This window comes from Misgurnus anguillicaudatus, chromosome 2 (genome assembly GCF_027580225.2).
Source record: "Misgurnus anguillicaudatus chromosome 2, ASM2758022v2, whole genome shotgun sequence".
NCBI lineage: Eukaryota > Metazoa > Chordata > Actinopteri > Cypriniformes > Cobitidae > Misgurnus > Misgurnus anguillicaudatus.
In genome coordinates, this window is record NC_073338.2 from 32,431,040 (window position 1) to 32,458,100 (window position 27,061).

The following is a 27,061-nucleotide window of genomic DNA, read 5'->3' on the forward strand; positions in this document are numbered from 1 at the left end:
TTCCTCTGAACATCCGAGGCTGAAAATCATCATCATTTCAATGAACGGGTGCAATCAGCCTTCTTCATTTAAATCGCCCACCTGCCACGTTTTTATCAGGCTCAAACAGCAGCTGACCCTTTGAACCCCATTCTCTCCAGTGACATGATCCAAAAGACCCGTCATTCATTTGTACATTCATCTACCATTCATTCTTTGTTTTGTTTCTGGCTCCCTTAAGAGCAGACTCATCAAACATATCTTGAGTGTTTTTATTTTCCTGGCAGCTGAAATTAATCTTGTGACACAAAAACAATCGCTTAAGCTTCAACGATCCTCCTCCCGTTGATTCTCTATTTAGTATTTGCATTAAGAGGAAATGAGGAAGAGTGCTGCGTCTGTGATGAAGGCACACACGAGATGAGCCAATTCATCACAAAAAATCCACTACTAGACACACAAAAAACACTCACAAGTACAGACAGTCACACACACTTATCCTTTTCCATTTGCATGACTGATATGCCGGGCTAGATTAAATCTAAATAAATAGTCACTCCGATGGAATACGGATGATCAATCTTGTCCTAGATTGCATTTCCTTCAAGCACTTTTGTCGCCATGATGAAGAGGCGCTGTGCAGATGCAACACCGTGCGGGATCTTCAGAGTCATTCATCTATGCCCAAATAATCGCCCGCTGGCACAGGCACACCTGCTTCACAGTTTCAACCACTGTTCACTGTTTTAAATATGTTTGATTTCCTCTTACAAGCACCATGTATAAGCTTTTAGTATTACAACTTTAGTATTTAAATTAAGTATGCATTACATATACTGAAATGCTGTCTTCAAACTAGTTTAATGAACACTCCCCCGTCAGCCATTGCTCTGTGAACAGGTGACTCCACAAACAATAGGATGAGAAAAAAGGAAAATTTTTGATAGCACCACAAAGACAAGGGGCTCTATCATACACCCGGCGCAATGCAGCGCAGTCTTTTGCTAGTTTCAACCCGGCGCAATTATCACTTTCATGTTTAGCGCCACGTTGTTAAAATAGCAAATGCATTTGCGCCCATGGGCGTTCTGGTCTGAAAACGAGGTGCGTTCAGGCGCATTGTTGGCGAGTTGCTATTTTGAGGCAACTAAAATAGACTATGCCATTGACCAACAAAAACCTGGTCAAAAGTCAATGGCACAATGTTTTTTGTTATTTAAAGAGCGCAGTAAATTATGTGCCTACAGTATAAACGGGACGACAACGCGGGTTTGCTTATCACATACATGAATGCACAAAAACGCTTTTAAATATGAAAGATTAAAGGATTGAATGTAAAATATTATTATTGAGTCTCTTGGACATAAATGAGGACTAATAAGGATACGTTAGAAGGCACAAAGAGCTTTAAACAAATGCATCTATTTTTAAATGTTTTTTAAATGCTACCCTACTGATGTATTGTATATGATGACTCTGGATATGGTGAGATGAGAAACATTTTAAAGGGACATATTATGAAAATCTGATTTTTCCATGATTAAGTGCTATTATTGTGTCCCTAGTGCTTCTATCAACCTAGAAAATGTGAAAAAGATCAACCCAGTAACTTTTGGTAAACCATTCTTTGCAAGCATGTTAAAAAATAGGTAATTGTAATTTGGCTCCTATTGTGATGTCAGAATAGGATAAAACCGCCCCCTTTATCTGCACTATCCAACCACAGCACAGCCATTTAGTACATAGAGAAAGAGAGAGAGAAAATAATTCACAGCACAATTGAGTTTCAATTGCAACAAACCACCATCATTGTGATCAGTGTTTGCACTTCATCCGCCCATTTGCATTTAAATGACACACCCAAAAACAGCACACTTTTGCTCAGGCCTACAAAGTGGCAATTTTAACATGCTGTAATGAATTATCTGTGTGGTATTTTGAGCTAGAACTTCAATTACGCACTCTGGGGACACCAAAGAATAAGTTTACATCTTAAAAAAATCTCATAATATGTCCCCATAAAGTAATGCTTAGTAAAAATCCCATGGCACTGTCCGAGTGCTGAAACGGCCGTGCGCTTTAGATAATGCACTTAGATTGTTATTATAGGGCCCAAAGTGTTTCAAATGGCTTACTAATACTTGGTTTAGAATAATTTATTTTAAAATAAAAACCTGTACATCTTGGCTTTAATTCTAATGTAGTAATACATACAGTAAATACACATTAAAGTTTTTTTTCCTGTCAGTATTAGATCATTATATATAACAGTGCCATTATTTGAATACCAGGAATATAAACACTGACTCATTCTTCTTCTTGCATCATCATTCATATCAAACCTGGACAAATTATTTTAATAATAAACGTTGCTATTTTTGAGAAAAATGCATTGGATGACGTACTACAAAAGTTACAGCAGGCAGATTCACGCTTTCTATGGAAACACTACTGAAAAATCCAGCTAAGACCAGCATAAGCTGGTAGCATGGTTTTAGCTCGAAAAGCTGGTGGATCAGCTGGTCTTCCAGCCTGACCAGCTAAATCCACCTAGACTATATTAAAAAGTGACCAAAACACAGCTAGACCAGCTTGCTACACCAGCAAAACCAGGTAATACCAAGCAGGGAGACCAACACCATCTTAACAGTTTATGCTGGTTTAAGCTGGTTTATTCAGTAGGGAAAAAACAACATTATTTTGTGTATTTGGTATAATACAATGTGTTTGCGTGGTTTATGATTAAAAATAAAAAAATTAAAACCAGATTTAACTCTCTTCCTGAAACGCACGAATTTGAAAAACTCTGTGTCCCTGATTGGCCAGCTAATCTGTACGTTGGGATTGGTCTGAATACCTCTGACGTCATCTGAAAAATGTGACGCTCCTTACCATGTTTGAAAGATTTGCGCACAATGCAATACGACAGGAGTTAACTTACAGGCTGTAAGTCCAAAGCGAGAGGAATTATGATAATGTTGGTCTTGTCTACATCACCAATCCCAGAAAGTAAACTGTTGACTACAATCTGTTTGTTTATTGTAGTTCAAGAAAAGAGATTTACGTTATAGACGATAACTCGCGTCATTGTTTACTTTGGGATTCGTACCATTTGAATATCATTAACATGTACTAATACACACTTACACACCAAAGGAAATGTAAAAACGTGAATCGGACCATTGGTGCTTTTTAAAAGACTGCATCAGGATATTGATTGTATCTCAGTGTCACTGTTAAATATAGCTACACAGCTGCTCTGGCTTTTGCCATTTATCTTTATTGAGCGCATTATTTTACAATAAATGTCTCATGAATATTACTGCCCAATAAGCATTTCTGTATGCGAGACTAGAAAAGTAAGAGCTGACATCATCATAAACCAGCTTGTCTGAGATGTTGTTTGTGTTGATGTTGCACTCTTGAGCTAAAAATACACCAATTATGCAGTCTTAACTCACAGGGTGAGACTGACCTTACAAAATGCAAGAAACTGCAATTCCCAGGTGACTAGATACAATGTGAACAAGTCCTTAGATAACATTTGTCTGTCATCAAAGAAGACTTTATCCAAACTTTCATGAATAAATAACTTTTTTGTAAGTGTATGTGTGTGTTGTAGGGTCTCACCTCCACAGCAGCCTTGGCTCGGACAAACTCCTCCTCTAATGAGTGTTGTCTCCCCAGTAAAACTCTGCCCAGCTGGGGCTTCGGCCGCTGTGAATGCAGATGGCCATAGACATACATGCAGACAAGGTCAGACAGCAGTCGCTTAGTAATACTGTACTCAGATCATGCTAAATAGGAAACTTTAAAGTTATGGGTAATTTTCATTTTAGTATACAGTGCCCCCCTCTAAAAAAGTATTTGTACACAAGTCACAATTAAAAATGTTAACAACTTCTGATAATTTATTATTTAAAGTACAAGTTCGGTATTTTACACTTAAAGCCCTGTTTTCAGATTGTTTATGATGAAATAGAACGGTTTTGACTGAAATTTGGACATATGATGCTGGCCCGAGAATTTTCGGGTGTTTGAAGTATCAACCCCCACCTCTACAATGGCTGTATAGGTGCACCGGAACAATTCTTCCCAAAATGCACTAAACCCTCGTCTACAAAGATGTGAAACTCATCGAGTGATCAGGGGTGTTCACTGATATGCTCACACAAAAATCGCTGCAAAAGACGCTTTCCAACAGCTGTTTTATCGTAGTTTTTGTCCAACTCCATTGACTTGTATTAGATGTGCTGTGACGTACGGTATTACTCCGCGCCGAGAACTTTGTTTCTATTCTTGCAATTGGCAAAGGTGTATTATCGCCACCAACTGGGCTGGAGTGTCTATTATTCAAGCTCTCAACGGAAGAATATACAGGTGTGAGGCGTTTGGAAAAATAGGTCCACAAGTTAACAACGAATGCTAAAACAGCTGTTGGAAAGCATCTTTTGCAGCGATTTTTGTGTGAGCGTGTCGGTGAACGCCCCTGACCATTCGGTGGGTTTCACATCTTTGTAAACGAAAGTTTAATGCATTTTAGGAAGGATTGTTTCAGTGCACCTATACACCCATTGTAGAGGTGGGGGCTGATACAACAGAAACTGAAAAATTCTCGGGCCAGCATCATATGTCCAAATTTCAGTCAAAACCGTTCTATTTCATCATAAACAATCTGAAAACAGGGCTTTATGTGTAAAATACCAAACTTGTCCTTTAAAGAACATTCAGTGGAAAATAACCTTGATACTTTTAACTCTTTCCCCGCCATTGACGAGTTATCTCGTCAATTAAGAGAAAACATTTGCATAAAAGTGTTTTTGAAGAATTTTTTTGTTATATCTGCAACACTGCGATTATCCACTAGATTACCCAATTCATGAAAAAACTGAAGCCAAAACGTTATTTACTAATTTTAAACTCTATGTATGTTCTGATAATCGTTCTGAATCTGATCTCTCTTCACAAAAATGCTTTTATTCCAGCTTTTTGCTTACAAATAATTATTATTAAAGAAAAATACCCATATTTAAGAGTTTATAAGCAGAGAAAAAATATAGATAGGATGAAAAAAAAATTCCCATTTTGTTTGTTTGAAAGCAGAGGGTCTGTTCTTTCATTTGATATATTTGTATGTTTATATATTTTTAGAAGCACATTTTTCTGGAAGGCATTTTGTGAAACCTTGTGAAAATCACAAAAAAATGCTGTTGGGCAACTTTTCAAAAAAATGGCTGGCGGGGAATCAGTTAATATTGACTGAGTAATAACATATTGAAATCAATGATTAAAATCAAACTTTAATTTTTATAATCTTATGAGATTTAGCCTGCATTTCAAAACAGAATAATTTAAAAACTAAAATAGTTTTTGGGTCCTCTTTTTATTTGTCTAATAAGATAACATTCAAGACGATAACTATTTTTAGCTTACTGTATATCTCAGAATCATAATAATTTATTCTGACAAATATAAAATCTGTCAGATGAAAAACTTGTTTGTAGTTCATGCTCAGAAAAAGTGCACATTTCTGTACATTCTGCACTTCAACAAAAAACAAATTTGTCCCCTTCCATCAAGTGAGCTATAAAACATGGAAGGCCTTTTATAGTAACATTCTGTATCTGTCAGGTGCAAAGATGTATGGGTATATAAATTGTGCTTCTCTAGCGTTACCTCGCCTCACTATTCCGAGTATCAATCCCCACAAGTATTTGGTTCTTTATCTAATGAAACAATTTTGTTCCACCAAAGGCCGCAGGGAGGGTTTGTTTCACTTTAGACACACAGAAAAACCTTTCTCTGAGAACGTATGGAAAGAAGATCAATACTAAACACTGCTGTAGTCTTTTACATTGTGATTCATGAGATCAAACTATCATTAGTGCGTATGATACCTCAGGTGCCGGTCCAGGGTCTGATTCGGTGCTAATGCTGAGCTCCAGGGCGCTATGCCTGTTAGAGAAATCTGTTTTGAAATCGGCAGACCTGAAGAGAAAGAGATGCCACAAATCATTAATGTTATTATTTTTTGGCAATAATGACTATACCGCACAGAGACAACTGAATTAACTGTCCAAATCTGACATCCATTATGAATGATGATGCTCTTAAAAATGTACTGTATTGATTTGTCTTTTATAACAAGTGAATGGAGATGCCCTCACCTCCCGCTGCCCATATGTTTTCTTCTGGTAGGCTGTCATTAAATGACTTAAAATAGTATGTGGGCACCCCAGTAATCCCTATTTAAAGCCGCTACATGCCACCTTTTTTAAAAATTAAATAATGATATTGACCGAATGCTCTTGGCACGTATTATAAGTTCATCAAATTCCGACCTCAGGCCACTCAGAAATACTGATTTGTTGGCAGATTCAAAAGTCCTCGAAGTGCACAGAAAACGAATTAGATGGAAGGCTTGCGAAATGACATTTAAACTTGGGTCAGCCTCAGACGTCACGTACCGTTGACTCAAAGTCTGATACATACAAAACACTTATCTGAAAAAACTTAGCAGATTCGAAGTCATCCTCTGATTGGTTGAATTACACATGTTTGCCCGGAGTCGTTTGTGTGGCGCCTTTACATCAGTGACAATATGCTTCTTTAAAGTCGAATAAACGATGCATTTCTAAAAGTATGCAAGATTTTTTAGTGTCTTTGCAGAAAATATGGTAGTTTAGGTGGTAGGGTTGGGACGGTGGGCGGGGGCGTGGCAATCAAAGGGGCGGTTCATACGCATCATAATGAAAATGAAAATATTTTTATTAAAAACACTCAAATAAAACTAAATTTTGAAGAAAATATGACAGAAAATGAACACATACTAGATTATTAATGAATTAAATGTTTTTAACAGATACCTAAAACGGGAATAGCTGCGTGATGAAGTGAAACTAAAGGGTTAATAAACATAAACTGAATCTGAATGGCGATCGATGATAGATAGCGTGAAGACTGTAAAAACTGATTATTTCCCACTATTAATGACATTATCTCAAAGGAGTGTAACTACTGTAGCATGTAAATAATGCAAAAAAATAACTTGAGCAAGAGCGCTCAACAATTATATCGAATCAACAGGCACGTGCAACCTAGCTAGGTTGCTCAAAATCACCAGCTAACATTAACTTACTTTAAATTTGCAAGAACTATAGACTAATACAATAACAGGCTTAAATTAACCCAAAACATAAGTCCACTTACAATTCTCACGGACACGCGTTTTATAAACTGGCTATCCTGCAGACAGTAACCGCGTGCCGCGCGTGGTGTGAAGCGCGTCCGCGCTATTCTCCGAGATGCACTTCACGGCCTTTTGTGCAGCGAAATTTGTTTTTTTTTGGAGGACCTAGTTAAGCCGGTAAGGTTTCCTAGCTTAGGTGGGCCACCCGAACTGCAAAGTGCTTCGGGAAACCCTGTGTTTGCCATTGTTGTTATAAACTTTAGAGACGTTCGTAAATGATGGTTGCACACAGGTCTGTTATTGTGGACGAATTTTTTACACCCTTGACGCAGCACAATGCGAAAAGTGATCATTTGCTTTACGTGTTAGTCATATGGACTCTTGGGCGGTCCTTGGCAATTCAAAGTGGCCATGGCTCCCAGACCTTCAGTCTGGCTATGTGAGACTAGGTCCCTTATGAGTACTTGGACCTGAATACAAATCAAATGTGGCCACCACATGAATCAGAATGCCCCCTAATATGCAATGTTTTGTCGTATCTTAGTGATTTTGCAGGCACTTAGAGGGTTCTGCATCAAAATATTGGTTAAATATGAATTAAATAACTGAAGTGGCATTCATGAAAATAAGACATTTAAACCTTCTCATTGCCATTAAAGGGGACATTTCACGAGACTTTGTTAAGATGTCGAATAAATCTTTGGTGTCCCCAGAGTACATATGTGAAGTTTTAGCTCAAAATACCACATAGATAATTTATTATAACATGTTAAAATTGCCACTTTGTAGGTGTGAGCAAAAATGAGCCGTTTTTGGGTGTGTCCTTGGCAGTGTCGTGGTTGGATAGTGCAGATTAAGGGGCAGTATTATCCCCTTCTGACATCACCAGGGGAGCTAAATTTCAATGACCTATTTTTTTCACATGCTTGCAGAGAATGGTTTACCAAAACTAAGTTACTGGGTTGTTCTTTTTCACATTTTCTAGGTTGATAGAAGCACTGGGGACTCAATTAAAGCACTTAATCATGGAAAAAAATCTGATTTTCATTATATGTAAAGTAAAATTGCTGAACCAAAACATAGGAGGCTGAAAAAAATGCTCATTTACATGAAAAAGGTTTCCCCTCACATGCACCCAGGAGCCCAGCACCCTAGTGGTCTGTTTGAACTGTTTAGCTTCTTTTGGCTGTTTGTGGCTGCGTGGCCATCATGCAATCAAAATTTGACAAAAGCAAGCAACTTTCGTAGCGATATAGGCACTTCATGCTTTCGGAAATCCAATTTGCTGCATTCCCCCTTGATTTCAAACTGACCTTCAAACTGATCTCACACATTTCTTACCCATAAAAGAGCCCTTATTTAGTGTAAACAGACGTAACGAGAGCTGGCCATACCACAGAAGCTCACTGGAAGAATGGTTGGAGGTGCATCTCTTCCTCTCATACCTCCACTTCCTCCCTCCATTCAAGGCACTGTCTGGGTGAAGGCTCACCTCTTCCCATTTCTCCAGGGGCGAGCTGCTCACTGAAGAGAAAGGACAGTTAGCATGCCGTGAGACAGAAAATCATAAACGACAGGCCGTCATAAATTTTGTGCTATTTAATGAAACAATATATCAGTGCAAAGCTAGCCTTATCCAGCAGCACGTAAGGAATATATCTGATAGGTCAAGGCTTGCCGTTCGCAACCAGATTGTAGCCTGCGGCTCGCAATTGAATAAAAGCGGTCGCGCTGTTGGATGATAAATTTAGTACAACAGGGAAAACACACCAATGCTTGGCTTACAGTAGCTTAAGGCGTAATCTACTGGAAATGAACTTTACACTGCAAGTTGTTTAATGCTTTCCAGAGGATTAAGATAAACCAGTGTAGTGTTTAATTTAAAACCACATCTAGTGTAAGCTGCAGACAAACGACATGGTTGAAATAAAAATGAATACATTTCTACTTGGGCCTTTCCATAATTTTACAGCGTTTCAGTTCTGCTCCATTAAATTTAATCATATGCTAAACTCAGTGTTGATGCCAAATTAACTGTTTTCTGATGAAGAGGGAAAACATAGCAAAAATCTAATTACATTGAGAGCCTGAATTAAATCAACTGTAAGTTTAATCATGAGCATCTCTTAAACTGATTAAAAGAAATCTATTTAATCTCTGTTCTTTCACAAATTATAAGGGACAACTTTTCTAATGGGTTTTATTAATTAACAGTTTTGTTCATGGTGGGAAGATCCAGCAGTTATGTAGTGAATCCAGGTCAGGGTAACCGTGGTAAAATATAATGCCCGATCCTGTAGGATTTTGCTTTGTGCCAGTTTGTACCTCAGGAGTCTCCAACCTTTTTGTGAGCAAGGACTACCACAATAGATAAAACAATCTGGAGGGCTACACAAAACTTTTTTGTTTTACTTGTTAACTCTTTCCCCGCCATTGACGAGATATCTCGTCAATTAAGAGAAAACGCTTCCCCGCCAATGACGAGATTTTCCGTCTTTCCGCAATACCGCTATTATCCACCAGGTGGCACCCTTCCGCAAATTTTTAAACCCGGAAGTATTGCACTCTGGCAAGCTGCTGCATGTCCGTGTCTGTTTAAAAGATCGCTCTGAATGGGATCGCTATGAAAAGTCCGTCACAAACATGGAATTATCTCATTTTTTTTTTTTTAAATGTGGTGTTTTTGCAGAAACCTACCCATATTCAAAAGCTGATTACCAAAGAACTACTCAAGGTAGGATGAAACGTTTTTTTTTTTTTTTGAAAGCAGAGGGTCTGTTCTTTCATTTGGTATATTGTATGTTTATATATCTGAAGAAGAACATTTTCTGGAAGGCATTAAACTTTGGTGAAAATCATGAAAACGCTGGCGCTGGCTGGCAACTTTTTTAAAAAATGCTGGCGGTGAAAGAGTTAATATGTTTGATCATTATTTTAAATGTTAAAATACACTAAAGAAGCTAAGCTAATATAAAAATATGTAATAAATAAATAAATAAATATTGAAATTGAGAGTATTAATAGAATGTGTTTGGCGGGCAACTCAAAGACTCCGTGTGAGAGTCTATTATTATGATGCAACTTGTATACTTAAATGTTCTGATTTCTTTGTATGAATGCAATATTTGGCTTGATGGCTACATCTGGTGGAAATTGTGTGTCAATAGCCCACTGAGAAATCCCCTTACTGATAAAAATGCTGATGTGTCAAATACTTATTTTCCCTGCTGTAACTTATTATTTCTTATAATATTTCGCTATAACAACTGGCTGCCTGTAAATTATGCTGCTATTTACCTCATAAGTAAGATAAGGAACATAAAATATTAATTTTATTTGCTTTTTTTTATGAATGCAGACGTTCTGCGAGGAAAACCAGTTTACTTTCGGTTTTAAGATGTTCAAATGTCACAAACACACTATTTTGTAAATATAATGTCATATGCAGCTGTGTGTTATTAGTTTCAGGCGGTCGTAATCTCGGAATATCATACTCTGGAATGTCACAACTGGCCAATCAAAATCAAGCATTTTGCCGTGTAATAATCACAAGTAATGTTGTGTGCACTAAACACTTTTTCAGAGTTAATGTAAACGCTCGAAAAATTACACACATCACCTTTGAAGCTCTTCTACTTGCATCTCCCTTACGAAAATTAAGTTGGTTACTGTGGAAAAACCATGGTCACCACAAAATAACAATGATTTTGACAACCATGGTATTTAAAACCATAGATAAACCATGGTTGGTGTAGTAAAACCATGGTTTTGCTGATAGTAATCAATACACCAAAAAACCATGGTTACTACACTTTTACCACAATAAAACCATGGTTAATTTTTTCGTAAGGGCTACTTCACTAATTTATTGTTTCTCCCATTAAAGGTAGGTGGGGGGGAAGCCCTGGCAACCTTTTACAACATACAATTATTAAAAACTTAATTAACAGAATTAAAGTACCTTTATAGAGATATACCTGAATCTAAAGAGGCTCTTTCAGCATTGGAAGGACTGGGAGATGAAGGTTCAGTCTCCACCTGGATCAGCTCTGTCTCTTCGGTCTTCTTCCTGCGGAGGCTGCTTTTGGAGAAGCCGTTCTTACGAGACCCGCGGGGACTGCGTCTGTCCCAACTCCAGCGCCTCTCACACGGTTCACTTAAGTCCACCAGATCTAATGCTGTGGACAAGACTAAAAACATGGAGGAATGCATCAGAAACCATATCTGCACATGTTCTGAAGATCCAGAACTATGCAAATCTTCCTTCCACAATGCAAAGTTTTGCTTTGGGTGACTGGCAGGGTTGCTATGCAATAGCTAAGGTATTCAAAGTAGTTTGTAGCACATTGTTATTCTAGGCTGGGTTTTCTGGGGTATTTTGGGTGGCTGTTAGATGGTTGCTTACTATATTATGTAAATGAGGCAACAGCATTCTGAGGCAGAAATATTGGCTGCTGAACTTTGCAATGCCTTAATTAAGCTATGGGACAGAAAAAGAGCAGAACAAATGAATGGGACAAACAGGAGGAACAGATGACAGTGCAGTATAATTATAGAGGAACCTGCTGTGTTGGAGGTGATTGGTCGTGTGGCTCCATCACTCTTGCTTTCAGTCTGGAAGTCATCGATGGAGGGACTCAGCAACGGCCGGCTCTCCTGCTGCTCACTACACAACTACAAGACAACAGAACAAAAAAACACAATTATTTTATTCTTCCCACACCCTATTAATTGTAACGTTTGTGGAGCTTTTGCAAAACCTATTACATTTACATTTATTAATTTTATCCAAAGAGATTTACAACTGAGGAATGCAATAAGCGAGTCATCGTGAAGAGGCAAATAACAGACACAAGAAGTTCACAATACAAGTTTCAGACCTTGCTTAAAGGGACATTCCACTTTTTTTGAAAATATACTCATTTTCCAGCTCCCCTAGAGTTAAATATTTAGATTTTTACCGTTTTGGAATCCATTCAGCTGATTTCCAGGTCTGGCGCTAGCACTTTTAGCATAGCTTAGAACAGTCCATTGAATCTGATTAGACTATTAGCATCGCGCTAAAAAATGACCAAAGAGTTTGGATATTTTTCCTATTTAAAACCTGACTCTTCTGTAGTTACATCGTGTACTAAGAATGACAGAAAAATAAAAGTTGCGATTTTCTAGGCATATATATGGCTAGGAACTATACTCTCATTCTGGCGTAATAATCAAGGACTTTGCTGATGTAACATGGCTGCAGCAGGCGCATATTACGCACTGCTCGAAAATAGTCCCCTGCTATTGAAAGTTACCAAGGGAACTATTTTCGGGCAGTGCGTAATATCATTGCACCTCCTGCAGCCATGTTACAGCAGCAAAGTCCTTGATTATTACGCTAGAATGAGAGAATAGTTCCTAGCCATATCTGCCTAAATCAGAACTTTAAATTTTCTGTCGATCTTAGTACACGATGTAACTACAGAAGAGTTAAGTTTTAAATAGGAAAAATATCCAAACTCTTTGGTAATTTTTTAGCACAATGCTAATGGTCTAATCAGATTCAATGGATTGTGCTAAAAGTGCTAGCGCCAGACCCGGAGACCAGCTGAATGGATTTCAAAACAGTAAGAATCAGATGTTTAACTCTAGGGGACCTGAAAAATGAGCATATTATTTTCAAAAAAAGTGGAATGTCCCTTTAAGAGTAGGATAGAATAGGGAAAGATTAAAGGAAGGGAAATCATTTCTTTTTCAAGGTATAAGATTAAGTGCTCTCGAAAGAGATGAGTTTTCAGCTGGATGAAGGGCGGGAGATCATTTCACCAGCAAGGAACATTCTGGATCAATGATATATTCTGGAGAGCGATTTATTAAAAACGAATTATATTTGATGGTGCAAAATGACACAGTTTAACTTAAAATACATTGTATGCGTCACATGCTTTCATTACTTCATGTGTCATGTTCTCATTGGTCTATTGTCTTCTTGATTGTTATTGTGTTGCATGCTGACATGTTTATGCCCTCGTTTATGTCATGCCATGGACTATTGTTCGCGCTTTGGATTTATTAAATCACTTTTATCGACGAAGACCTTGCCTATGTCTCATGTTTATACATGATTTTTGGTTACAGCATGCAATAAAAAAAATGATAATGTCTTATTACTTCAACAAATTTTACATAATTATATTATATGCTGTATGAACCAAACAGTTACCTCAGATTGTTTGTCAATTTTAAACAACCCAATATGAGAGAAGCTGTCCTATTACTGGTGGATGTTTCTATTAAAATTAGGCTTTGAGAGGTTCAATCATGAAAATCTGACTTTTTCTAAGTGCTATAATTGGGTCACTAGTGCTTCTATCAACCTAGAAAATGTTAAAAAGATCAACCCAGGAACTTAGTTTTGGTAAACCATGCATGTGAAAAAATAGGTCATTGAAATTTGGCTCTCCTTGTGATGTCAGAAGGGGATAATACCGCCCCTTAATCTGTACTATCCAACGATGACACTGCCATGTAGTGCAGAGATCAACTCATTTGCATTTGAAAGGACACACCCAAAACTGCACATTTTTGCTCACACATACAAAGCGGACATTTTAACATGCTATAATAAATTATCTATTGGGTATTTTGAACTAGAACTTCACATATGTACTCTGGGGACACCAAAGATTAATTTTACATTTTTAAAAAGTCTTGTGAAATGTCCCCTTTATAAATCAATGCTTACCGCCAGTTGTAATGCATCTTTTGGTAAAAGTGATACAATGCGGCAACAATTTGACCATTGAAAGGTCTCTTGTTGTAAATATTACATTGACATGATGTATGTAACAATTATTCTGTGGTGTGGCTGGATATGAAGCAAATTTCTTTGGATCTGGCAATAAGAAATAATGCAATGGTAACATTTACAGAATAAGAATTGCCCTTGTCACGGGTCATCAATGTGCCTCTCACTTTACAACAGAGGTCATAAATCATCAATAAATACAAGTCATCATTGGCAGATTTATTTATAAGTAGGGATGCACGATATATCGGCCGACATATCGTTATCGCCCGATAACTGCTTATTTTAAAAATATTATCGGTTATCGGTCTGATAGCAAAATTAGGCCGATAGATGAAAGCCGATAAATTATGGATTATTTTGGTTTGTTGAACCACTTCACTTGCTCATTGCTGGCCATGTGGAGTTTTGATTGGTGCTTTCTGTGACATAGCACGAAGATGACACGTGTTGCGGGCTTAAGAAGAGTATGCTAGTCTAGCGCAAAGACAAGATGTCCGCGGTCTGCGAGTTTTTCATTGTGAAAATAATAAGAATATTTATCGGCCTATAGATATCGGTTATCGCCCCCTAAATACTAAGAGTTATCGGTATCGGCCAAAATTTCCATATCGGTGCATCCCTATTTATAAGCCTTGTGTTTCATGGACACAGAAACCATGAGGTATATAAGACTACATACAAGTACAAAATCTTTACACCCTGTGTCAAAATAAACATTTCTTAACTTTACTCAACTGTTTCTTACTTAAAACTCAAAGATGCTCATTGTAGCTTAGTTTATAGACTTTTAAGACCAATTTTTCTAAACTCTAAAGTTCACCAATTATTATAAAATTTCACTTGCTTTTTTGTTCAGAAAAAGCTATCTGCCCTTATTAAGCTCATTTTCAGTATTAATGCTTTCAATAGTAACTGGCAGTAAATTCCCCATTGAGCAGTATTGAGGAATCCATGGCTCTTTGCCGTTTCCCAATGGAATAGAAACAAGCCTTTAAAAATTACATAATCCTCAAAAAGCGAGCTAAAGCTTTTCACAGACAGCCAAAGATTGAGTCCAATCTTCGTTTAAGACACAAAGAGCTGGTACAACAATAAACATGAAACACATCGGCAGATTCGGCACCCCACATTGCTGCAGAAATACACAAAATCCACATTTTAATTTGCCTCCTCCTACAGTCAAATTATTCCCTAACAAGCAGCCAGCAAGTAACATCAACATGCAGGTCTGGCTTAAAACATGCTGTCACAATAAATGCAAAACAAACAAAAAAATGAAAACAGCAGAACCATCGACAGCTGCTTATGGGGAGTGAAGATAAACAGATAGCAAAGAGTAGCATTCACATAAAGCAAATGCCACAAATCTGCTTTGTCATGTAATACTACGAGTATACAGTGGTCCCAATAGACCTTTCCATTGACAAGGTTCTTGATGATATCATCTTGTGTGAACCCCATAGAGCAGCTTGCTTTAAAAAACCTCAGCACTTCCACACACACACATGGCTCAATAATGGGTACTTCAAACAGGGTGCACCAAGCTCTACATCACTAATAAAAGATGCTTGGTGCTCCCTGTTGGTGGGTGTATGTGCTCAGCCCACCTTGGTTGTGACGGTGAGCAGGGGTTTTCCATCAGAGGATGCCTTACTTGGTAGCTCCATCAGCACCATAGCAACGGCCCTAGAGTCTTTACCCTATAACAGTGAAATCAACAGTGAATTGTGTCAGTGTGTGCTCCGGTTCGTGCAGGGATTGTGTGGTTTTTGAGAAAAAACACATTACCAATTCAAATGATTTCAAATTGATTTACAGGCACCAACTCTTGAAGACATTTTTGTTTGTTGAAAAAAAACTGCAATTCACCCAACTGACACAAAACAATGTGCATAAGTGACATGCTACCATCTAACAACAGGCACAACATAAGATCTATTTGATATGAGGGAAAAAATGATCATAGCCAAAACCATACCACAACAAAAACAACTTGCAGACCTCATCTTCAAGACATGCTTAAGCAGTAAACTAGGTGGGGGATATTAATACTACTGCCCAAAAACACAAGGCATACAAGTCAGACAGACAGATCAAAGCACTTAAGCCACTACTGGGACATGAAAGCCATTTACTGGCAATGTTTAACACTGCAGACTGACATTTACACCCTTGTTTGATGGGTTCAATAATTATAGTGTTTGACAAATTCAAGATAATCCCCGTGTTGTTTTATATACAGATCAATGATGTGAAGAGCCAATTCAACACTACTGGATCCATAAAGAATATTTCTGAAATGCTGGTTAAAGGTGCAGTGTGTAATTTTTAAAAGGATCTTTTGACAGAAATGCAAAATAATATACAAAACTATATTATCAGGGGTGTATAAAGACTTTTCATAATGAACCATTATGTGTTTATTACCTTAGAATGAGACGTTTTTATCTACATATACAGAGGGTCCCCTTACATGGAAGTCGCCATTTTGTGCCGCCATGTTTCTACAGAAGCCTTTAATGGACAAACTTTTTACTAAGTTGTATGCGGTGATGACATGTTTGGCCGGTGGTGGCTACAGTAGCTTCTCTGTGTTTCAAAAGCGAGGGGTGAGCAGTGGACTGAGCCGTTGGTTGCAATTCACTAAAATTTACACACTGCACCTTTAAGTAACAAATAGTAATTAAAAATATTCAAATGCTGATTTTAAGAAATTAGATGTTTTACCTGATTATAACCCAGCACAACTAATAAGGCCAACCCATATCCTCTGTGATATTCTGGTCTACAGTATTTTGTGTATAATCACATTTTTTATAACTTTTTTGCAAGACAAAAAACATATTCTGTTTGCTTGGAAAAATATCACTCTTGTTAAAAAGCTGGACGAATGGTGTGTGACAAAGCAACACGGTAAAATATTAGGGTTAAGCCCGATTTATAGTCGTGCGTAAGTTCTACGCAGTAGCCAGGCGTAGGCTATCCGTAGCCTCTGCGTAGCCTGACGTGCACCTCGCAAAAATTTTAACAGGACGTCAGTTCTACGCGGACCGCAAGCAATGTGATTGGTCCACCAGAACCCCTCCTGTCAGGTAAAAAAAACTGCGTCATAGGTATTTCCGTTTGCGACAGTGAAAACAAAGATGAGCCAAGTTGAGGAGTGATTTAACTCAAACTGCAACAAAAGTCACTGTTTATTTACTTACATCATTGCTGGTCTTCTCAAATCATACACAACAAGTTGCTGTTTCTTCTTGTTTGTGGGTTAACTTGCCAAGCTTCTTCTTCTCTGACGGCCGTGCTGCTACTGTGGTTACACGCGTGGATACTGCCTACCAGCGGTTTGCGCGCGTGTTTGCACGTCGACACGGACGACGACGATAAAGTATAAATGAAAACCGACGCGGAACTATGCCGTAGGACCTACGCACAACTATAACGAGCCCTTTAGGGGTTAAAGGCGGAGTGAACAATGTTTGAAATGTTGATATTTGAAATTACCTAAACAAACATGCCCATACCCCAATAGAATCTGGACCTTCTTTTGATAGACCCGCCTCACACATACGCAACCCCGGCAAGGATGTTGGTTGGTAGACACGCCCCTTACTGCTGATTGGCTACAAGTGTGTTTTGGTAGTTGGCCCGACTCCCTTTTCCAAAGCACTCCGCCATTGTGCACTCCGCCTTTAATAGGCAGGCACCAGTAATAACACCTGACCATATCTATGTTTTACAGAAAGGTAAAGAAACAAAGAAAAGCATTGAGTCAGAAACAAACTTTAAAAAATCCCTGTATAGACCCAGTAATAGTCTCTGAGAAACCATAACAAATCCCATCAGCAGCTATATATGCCCTCCCTCAAAATTGCATCTTTTTATGTGCCTTCTGCTTCTAATATATTCAGAAATCTGTAAAGTCTATAAAACATGTTTTTTATTGTAAATATATGCCAAATATTTAAATAATTGTCTGAAAGTGATGTAAGCACAAACACTGTCACATGTATGTTGTTCTTTGTGTTGGCTTTGTGGTTCTATGTGTGATCATCCCAAATACTTAGTCTTCACAAACAGCAAACTTAGTGACATTTCAATCCAACTCCCCTCAGGCTGACCGGAGGTGCTACTGCAGTAAACTGACCACAATGGTGCAACCATACAACATTTAGCAGCACTGACTCCAAATTTTGTATGATAAATGATTTACTATGCACAGCGTAACAGGCAAAGATTATGTAAATGTTTTTTGGGGTCACCCAATGACTCCATCAGTGTTGATGTGTCTGGTTAGTTATAATCATGTGCTGCTGCTGTTGGTTTGATTGCTTTGAAACAAGCACGAAGTACTAAATTATTAATAAAACAGGAAATTACATGTTTCAGCTTTTTCCCATAGTGTTCTCCATAAAAGGGATTTTGGAGTACAGAATTATAATACAATATGGAAGGGTATCACACTATGACTGCCAGACATGTATGTGCACAGAACTGTTATACAATACAGTTAGGCTTATTAAAAAATTAAAATTCACCCTAATGACATCAAGGACGTTTTGAGAGTTTAGTGTTTACACGGGAAGCATAACACTTTCTAAATGCATTTTTCATTTATATTTTACATTAAAGTTACATAATGCATAAATGACACCTTATGCAATTTTATTAGCAACACTAAAAAACATTTCTATAGCTGGGGGCGTCATAATAACAACTAGCTCCATCAGTTTGATACATTTCCACATGTGGTGGTGACTCAGGTTGTGTTGACTGGGTGAAAATTGACCGTTCCAAAGAAAGGATCTGCAAGCAGAGGAATTGTGGAGAATGCTAACACAAGCGCTAAATGATTTACACTTAAACAGGAAAGATATGTAGTCTCCAAAGCTGCTGGATACTAGCACAGATGACTGATTTATCTACATTGTATTACGCCTAAGACTCGTAACTGACACTTGAACATCTGAGTACTTCTTATCTGACTTTTACTATATCAAATAATATAGCTGAGTGAGGTAAATAGAGGAAAATAATGCTGCATACTGTCAATGGGTATGATATATTTACATAAAATTTCTATATAACAATTATACACTCACCTAAAGGATTATTAGGAACACCATACTAATACTGTGTTTGACCCCTTTTACCTTCAGAACTGCCTTAATTCTACGTGGCATTGATTCAACAAGGTGCTGAAAGCATTCTTTAGAAATGTGGGCCCATATTGATAGGATAGCATCTTGCAGATGATGGAGATTTGTGGGATGCACATCCAGGGCACGAAGCTCCCATTCCACCACATCCCAAAGATGCTCTATTGGGTTGAGATCTGGTGACTGTGGGGGCCATTTTAGTACAGTGAACTCATTGTCATGTTCAAGAAACCAATTTGAAGAGATTCGAGCTTTGTGACATGGTGCATTATCCTGGAAGTTGTCATCAGAGGATGGGTACATGATGGTCATAAAGTGATGGTCAGAAACAATGCTCAGGTAGGCCGTGGCATTTAAACAATACCAAATTGGCACTAAGGGGACTAAAGTGTGCCAAGAAAACATCCCCCACACCATTACACTACCAGCCTGCACAGTGGTTAACAAGGCATGACGGATCCATGTTCTCATTCGGTTTACGCCAAATTCTGACTCTACCATCTGAATGTCTCAACAGAAATCGAGACTCATCAGACCAGGCAACATTTTTCCAGTCCTCAACGGTCCAATTTTGGTGAGCTTGTGCAAATTGTAGCCTCTTTTTCATATTTGTAGTGAAGATGAGTGGTACCCGGTGGGGTCTTTTGCTGTTGTAGCCCATCCGCCTCAAGGTTGTGCGTGTTGTGGCTTCACAAATGCTTTGCTGCATACCTCGGTTGTAACGAGTGGTTATTTCAGTCAAAGTTGCTCCCAGTAACTGAGCCGATTGTGAAATACTCTGACCGGCCCGTCTGGCACAAACAACCATGTCGTGCTCAAAAATGCTTAAATCACCTTTCTTTCCCATTCTGAAATTCAGTTTGGAGTTTAGGAGATTGTCTTGACCAGGACCACACCCCTAAATGCATTGAAGCAACTGCCATGTGATTGGTTGATTAGATAATTGCATTGATTTGAAATTGAACAGGTGTTCCTAATAATCCTTTAGGAGAGTAAATTTTCTAAAGGTTTTTTTAAAGATAATGGTTGCACCTTCAAAGAGCACCTATTTCGTTGCTAAAAACAATGTTATTGTGTGTATTTGGTATAATACAATGAGTTTGCATGGTTAATGGTTAAAAACATTCTTTTGAAATAATGGCAAATGAAATAATTGGAACAAACTAATGAAAACATATCTTGAATTGCACGTCAAGTTGCTTTAAATAAAGCATCCGTCATATCCACAAATGTAAATGCAATGAAACATGTAATAGACATGCTACATACTACTTCATCTGCAGATAGAAGCAAAAGATAATTCAACATTTCTATTATTCTAGAATGCACATATCAAGCAAGGATCAAAGAACAAGAACAAAAACATTCTGTTACCTTGAACACCTGCCAAGCGATACCTTGGAGAAGAAGAAATTCTACAGCTTCATCAATCTTTGCTCATATCGGAGGTCAGTGTTGGCTCTGCTGAGACCCACCTGGGGCTTATTAACATTAATCTTACCATCAGCAACTTATTCAAAGTCATTTAAATTGCCCCATGTTTATATATATATCCATGCAATAATTCTGTCAAACGTTTGAACGTGTTCGGCTAGCGCATATTTGCACAAACCATGACACAACATTATTTGTAAGTCTGGCAGGATGTGTGTGGTTGTTTCAATAAAGAAAGCCACTGCACTACGCTTATAGTTCAGACAGAAAAAGCCTGTGCTATTTGCACCATGCTTTTTTCAATTTACAATAATCCTCTGCGCTCTGCACCTATTTTCACCAGGGAATATCTGTGCCATCCACCGTGTCTCTGTTGTGTCAGATGGCCGTCTGTGGTCTGTGGACCGTGATCCGGTTCAGGGACTGTGGCACATGAGCTGCACTGTCATTAGAAATATCCAGATGTTTTAAGCGATTAGCAGTTTAAGCTGCAATGAACAGCAACCTGGCTCATGGTTTGCATGATCTGACCCACTTTCTGAAGTCTTGCTAAGAATGATCTCCAGGCAGACTGTATAAGCCCTGCCTTTAACCCTCCAAGGACTTAATGACATTTAAATATTCAGTATTGAATTCATGAATGAGACCAACCTATTAACTTACAATGAAACTGGCAAGTTCAGCACAGTTTAAAATAAGGGACTAAGGCCGTGTGAGGTTAATTTTTAGCCTTTGGGAGAAATAGCGTATGATTAGCATACGTACACATTTTTCTGTGTATTTTCCGTAATCTGTGTGAGAAAAGGGCTAAACTATACGGATTGGCTGTATACACAAATACGCAAGGGTGTTGTTTCAGATTTATCCACTCTGGGACCCTGTTTTAAAAAATAGGGGATTCAGGCTCCCAAAACGTTGGATCTGTCTGGACAAAACGCAGTTGCGATAAAAAAATTGTACGTATACAGCTAAACACGTCTCCGTGTGGACTGCCTCTAAACCCAATGTCCAATAGGGTATGACAATTTGACATCCTCTAAAGCAAGGTCTTTGAACAGTGCTTTATGTTACAGTTCAACTTTTATTCACTTTCAAAAGCAGCTATCCAACGCCAACGTAGACCAGGCTGTACAAGTTCTGCACCACACAAAAACCTATTCAGTCTCACCTGCAACCCAGTCTCACGGCAAGTTGTGTTATAGTAACGAAAATTTTGATTCATTTATTTGTGTTTGATGACACGAATTTCCACTGTTTTTCGTGTCTCTGGAGACGAATGTCTTTTTTTGCCTTCCCAGCACGGATTTCTATCAATGGCTGTTCGAGTCTGTGTCACGACTTTCTTTTTCGTGTCATTTTATATTTTGTTTTCTCATCGTTGTTTTCTATTATTTAACAATTGTCGCTTGTCGACACTCTAACCCCAACTCCAGAAGAGAGACGGACAAAAAACATGTAGAAACCAATGCATAAAATGACATCCTAATGCAAACACCAAATCTAACCCTAACCCCAAGCGACACAATGATTTAAAAATAGGAAAGAACAATGAGAAAACAAAATATATAAAATGACACGATAAAGAAAGTCGTGCCACAGACACGAACAGCCATTGATAGAAATTCGTGCTGGAAAGGACGAAAAAGACATTAGTCTCCAGAAACACAAAAACAGCGGAAATTCGTGTCATCAAACACAAATAAATTAATCAAAATTTTCGTTACTATAACACGACTTGCCGTGAGACTGCGTTGGTAACTATTATCACGTAATTTTTAAATTCTTTTTCGTGATACTGTGTCGAATTTCCATGTTTTTTCATGATCGTATCACAAATTTCTGTTTATTTGTCATTGTCACGTATTGGTTACTCAATTGCTTTTTCCTATTTTCAAACCATTTTCGCTTCGGTTTAGGGTTAGATTTGGTGTTTGCATTAGGATGTCACTTGAAGTATTGGTTTACACTTTTTTTTTCAGATTAATTTTTTTATATTTTCTGAATTTTAAACGATTGTCGCCTGGCTTTAGGGTTAGAGTTGGGTTTGGGTAAGGATGTCATTTTATGTAAATCTAACCCTAAACCGAAGCAAAAATGGTAAGAAAATGGGAATTGAGTAACCAATACGTGACAATGACACATAAACAGAAATTCGTCATACGATCACAAAAAAACGCGGAAATTCGTGACAGAATCACGAAAAAGAATCAAAAAATTACGTGACTATAGGTACGCAATGTCGTGTGACTGGGGCTGCCAAAACAGGAATCGTAATTTTCCCCAAAAATTCTTCTTTTATTAGTTAAATAAACAGACAGTTCCATCCTTAAAGAGACCCTATTTTGGTCTGTAAGTGTGTATTAGTAAATGTTCGCGATCTGCAAAGTTACAAATTGCTAAATCTATAATGACGCGAGTAATCTCCTCCAACGTAAATCTCTTTTCTTGGACTACAATGAACACAAGGATTATAGGCAACAGTTTACTTGGCGGCACACTGACGTGGACTTGATGCACATTATCATCATTTCAGACTCTTGCTGCTCTGTCAAAGTTGATCGATCAGCTTGGTCATCTGCATTTTCTGGATTAGATCCGACTCATATTGATAAGGTAGTAAAGACGATATTATCACCTGTAAGTATTGCTTTGGGAGCTGATCTTCCCAATATGGTAAGAAGCGTCACATTTCCGTCACATGCTGGAGGTATTCGGCCAATCACAACGAACCGGATAGTTGGCCAATCAGAGCACACCACGCTTTTCAGAACGATGAACTTTGTACAAATAGACATGTTTCAGGACGGCGGGGCATAGAAGAGCAACAATAATGTTAAGCAACATCATAGGGCTCTCTAACTCATTCTATTGGTTGAGGAAATGTTTTGATCTATTGGTCAAAAGACGTACTTACAAACAGCATTTTTTTATAGAACCACGGAGAGACAAAGCATTTAAGGAACAAAGCGCCTGCAAAAGCTTTTTTGAAAAACTAAATTGTCTTCCTTTCATCCTTGAATTTGTACAGAGCTTGTTCAGTCATTGTTATTGTAAATTACTTAGTCAAAAAGTTATTTCTAGAGTTTGAATCCAAGAAATTGAATTTTTCCATCACACCCACTACCCAGTCTGAATGACACACATTGTTAGATATCTACAAAGAGTAATATTAAAGTATAATGACTCGAATGAATGAAAAATATAATAGCCTATGTCCTTTCGCTTACCATGGCACCTGTCAATCCTTGAACAGGTTCGTACCGTTCTGAATTTCTAACTATCTCAAAATGTATGAAAAGACAAACCATTGCACTAAGAATGTCCTGTGATGTTCAACACGGCAAATGTTTCAAAATCAATCATTTTCACAGTAACTGTCAATAAGCTAAACGTAATTTTATTTCAAGAATACTTCAGTATATCTGAGTGGCCTGACGTCTCAAACGGCTAAAATGTCTGAGATCAAATTTGTGGAGAAGGCAAAAACCATTAGTGAATTTGATTCATTGTGTCTTATTTAATTTCTATCCTTCTTAATGCTTGATAAAATGCTCTAAACCGTTTAATATAACAAAAGGACTTCTTCACACACCTCAGTCTACTGACACAAATGAGACAAAGCCAGTATTGCAAATGCAAAAATCCCAACATGATGATTTAGTGGAGGTGGGTTTGCTTTGAGAAAAGGAAAGCAAACATCAAAGTTTTTTTTATACTTGTCTTTTCAGTTTCCAACAATCCCACGCAATGCTAAAATAATGTACCCTCAAGAAAGTGAAGCTTTAGCTAATACGTGCAAAGCCATCATCAAGGGTGTTTAAGTGGGCATGAGGTTGTTATGTTGCAACCTTACAAACCTTTCTCTCATCTGAGAATTTAGGAAGGTAGAAAAAGTTATTCCTTATGTCAATCCACAGTAGATGGATGATTATGCTAAAAAGCACAGAATCAGCTAAGCATTGATCTCATTCACAAGCATATCTGCAAATTCAATGCATGCAGTGCAATAAATAGCAGTAAACTGCAGGGAGCTTCTGTAACATCCATAAACCAGCAACATTCAAGCCTCCAAACACAATTTTACACTTAAAACATGTTTTTCAACATCACTGTGGCTTCTTCTATAGATTAAGAATAGGTCTATCAGACATGCAAGTGGGAAAAGTAGGGAAATGGTATGCAGTGCATTGCTAGCAAAGGCTTAAAAAGAAGGACAGTGTTTTACTTGAAAGGCCTCTATTCACACACATTCGTTTTACTTTGTCCAATGCTGCAAGATGCGAGACAGAACTGTGAATGATTATCAGACTTCTCGGGTTTACAGCTTGGTGAGACACAAGACTTATTTATCTTGAGGACTTAGAAGTAAACCACACTTGATGGCAGTTCCCTAAAGTGCAAGCACAGCATCATCAGTCATGTGAACAGCGGCAGACAACATCTAAGTTCACGGGACTCTATGAAGGTCAAATTGCTTCCAAGTGCATGAAGCAGATGTGGAGCGTGCAGTCATATATTTGTGTTCGGTTCAGTATTGTTCTTTTCATATTAGACAAATCTGTATTTGCTATTTTATTATTACAATAAATCACATGCACAAACAATATTAGGCCTGGAGGACATATACATATATATATACATACATATACATTAAACAGCTGGTATTTATGCACTGAAATTATTGTTAGATATTGAGAATATTTAAAATGTATAAGTATATTTTCACACTACACTGATGATGAGACACCAACTTATGTTTACCAAAGTAGCAAAATTACTAGTCAATAAAACTTACTGCTTTTCTGATCAATACCCAATCCTTGCCTCTCTGTGGTCAGGTTTTTTACATGATTAATGGATTAAATCGACCAATACAAAGCAAAACCAGAACAAAATCGTCAAAAAAAGACAAAAATATCATAAAAATTTTGTTGCCAAGCATCCTCTTCTGGCGTTATATACCTTTAAATAAAATCGTACGACTTGGTCACATGCGATATTATTTATCGATTTACACAGAAACAACTTAAGCTCCTCAATCTGAGAATAATGTAGTTTCCACATACACACGTGCCGGTGAGACCGGTGAAAAAGATGCTTCACGCGCTGTGTTGTTAAAAAATATCACGTAAAGACACGCGAGCTTACCTGTGAATGCCCCTGATACATATTTCGTCCAAATGCTGAAGACACAACTGTAAATAGTGAACGATGAGATTAAAACAGCAAAGCGATCCCTGAGTCTCTGGAACTGAAATGTTTTCATGCTCCAGCTGCGCGCACGTGAGGATTCCTCATACAGGACCTTTGACGAGACCGCGCATCCGAGTTTCTTACGTTCACATCACGCTGTGGGCTTTGAGACAGAGCGGTGTGGCGCTCCTCTTATTTCTTTGGGTTATCTCACTCTGCAATTGATCGTGTCCCAGCCCACTTCGTGGCGGAAACGCCTCATTGATCGGTATGCCACCTCCCATGAATAACATCAAGCAGTTGCTGCTGCTACTGCTGGAGGGCGTCATATACAGTACACAACTGCTGTAGACTTTGTTTGTATATAGCCTATTTACTTTATAATGTGTTATGAATTTCTTAGTGGACATGTTTAGTGCTGTCTAGTGATAGGAAAGCCTTTAGAATATAGTAACCACACTTACATTTAAATATAACTAGCTGCGCAATATTAAATGGGTCACATTTTTGCTTGGGTGATTAAGGGAATATAATCTAACATACAGATACACGCTGACTTTATGTGAAAATATGCATTGCTACATGTGCAGAAATAATATAAATAGTGTGTAAACAGTCTTTGAAAACCAAACTAAAGTCATTTTTGTGTGGTTTGCTAGATAAAATCATACATAATGTAAAAAAATGGGTGAGGTCATGATTGGAATCAAACTTTCTAATCTCATAATTAGATTATGAGACTTCAATTTGGATTTTACAGACAGGGTCACATATGTTTAATTTATATAGCACCTTTCAAGGACCCAAGGACACTTTACAACACCAACAGAAAAGTAGTACTTTATACAACATGTCACAAAAAGTACAGAGATACGAGCATATAACAACAAAAAGGACAAGTAATCAGACAACAAACATAAACAAAAGACTAATAAAACAGTAATTACTAAGCAGAAATACCAAACCATTTTTTTTGCTATTGTAGGCCTATATCATACACATTGTATATTAATATTGTAATTAATATTCATATCATATTTAATAATATTACCACCCTACCCTGTCCTGAAAACTCCACAGTTTTTTTGTTAAAAATTCATCTTCATTATAATGAAACATTGCGTTGATGTATTGCAGAGCGTGTGCTGTGTTCCCATTTCTACTCAGAGTTTTTATTTTATTTAGTTTGGACATATTAAATAGACCGTGTTTGCAGTAGCTTGTTCCCCAGACTCACTGGAAACATTTATTATGATTGATTGTCTGCTGTTCAGTGTAGCAGTCCAAGCTTAATGACCTATTCACAATCCACTCTGA

At 37.8% G+C, this 27,061-nt stretch overlaps 1 protein-coding gene across 2 annotated transcripts in view; it reads right to left on the reverse strand.

Annotated features, from left to right (window-relative positions):
• The window catches only part of pex5lb (peroxisomal biogenesis factor 5-like b), a 42,553-nt gene extending 16,553 nt beyond the window's left edge, over positions 1–26,000 (reverse strand). Inside the window, exons 1-7 of one of the 2 annotated variants that reach the window (XM_055202701.2) lie at positions 25,700–26,000; positions 15,569–15,661; positions 11,731–11,842; positions 11,146–11,358; positions 8,563–8,692; positions 5,877–5,967; positions 3,610–3,696 (exon numbers count right to left, since the gene is read on the reverse strand). In XM_055202701.2, the coding sequence (XP_055058676.2) occupies positions 3,610–3,696; positions 5,877–5,967; positions 8,563–8,692; positions 11,146–11,358; positions 11,731–11,842; positions 15,569–15,661; positions 25,700–25,720 (747 nt within the window). In that variant the 5' untranslated portion in view covers positions 25,721–26,000. The remainder of the gene's footprint in view (positions 1–3,609; positions 3,697–5,876; positions 5,968–8,562; positions 8,693–11,145; positions 11,359–11,730; positions 11,843–15,568; positions 15,662–25,699) is intronic. The other variant, XM_055202702.2, reaches the window with a different exon arrangement.
• Positions 26,001–27,061: the final 1,061 nt, after the last annotated feature.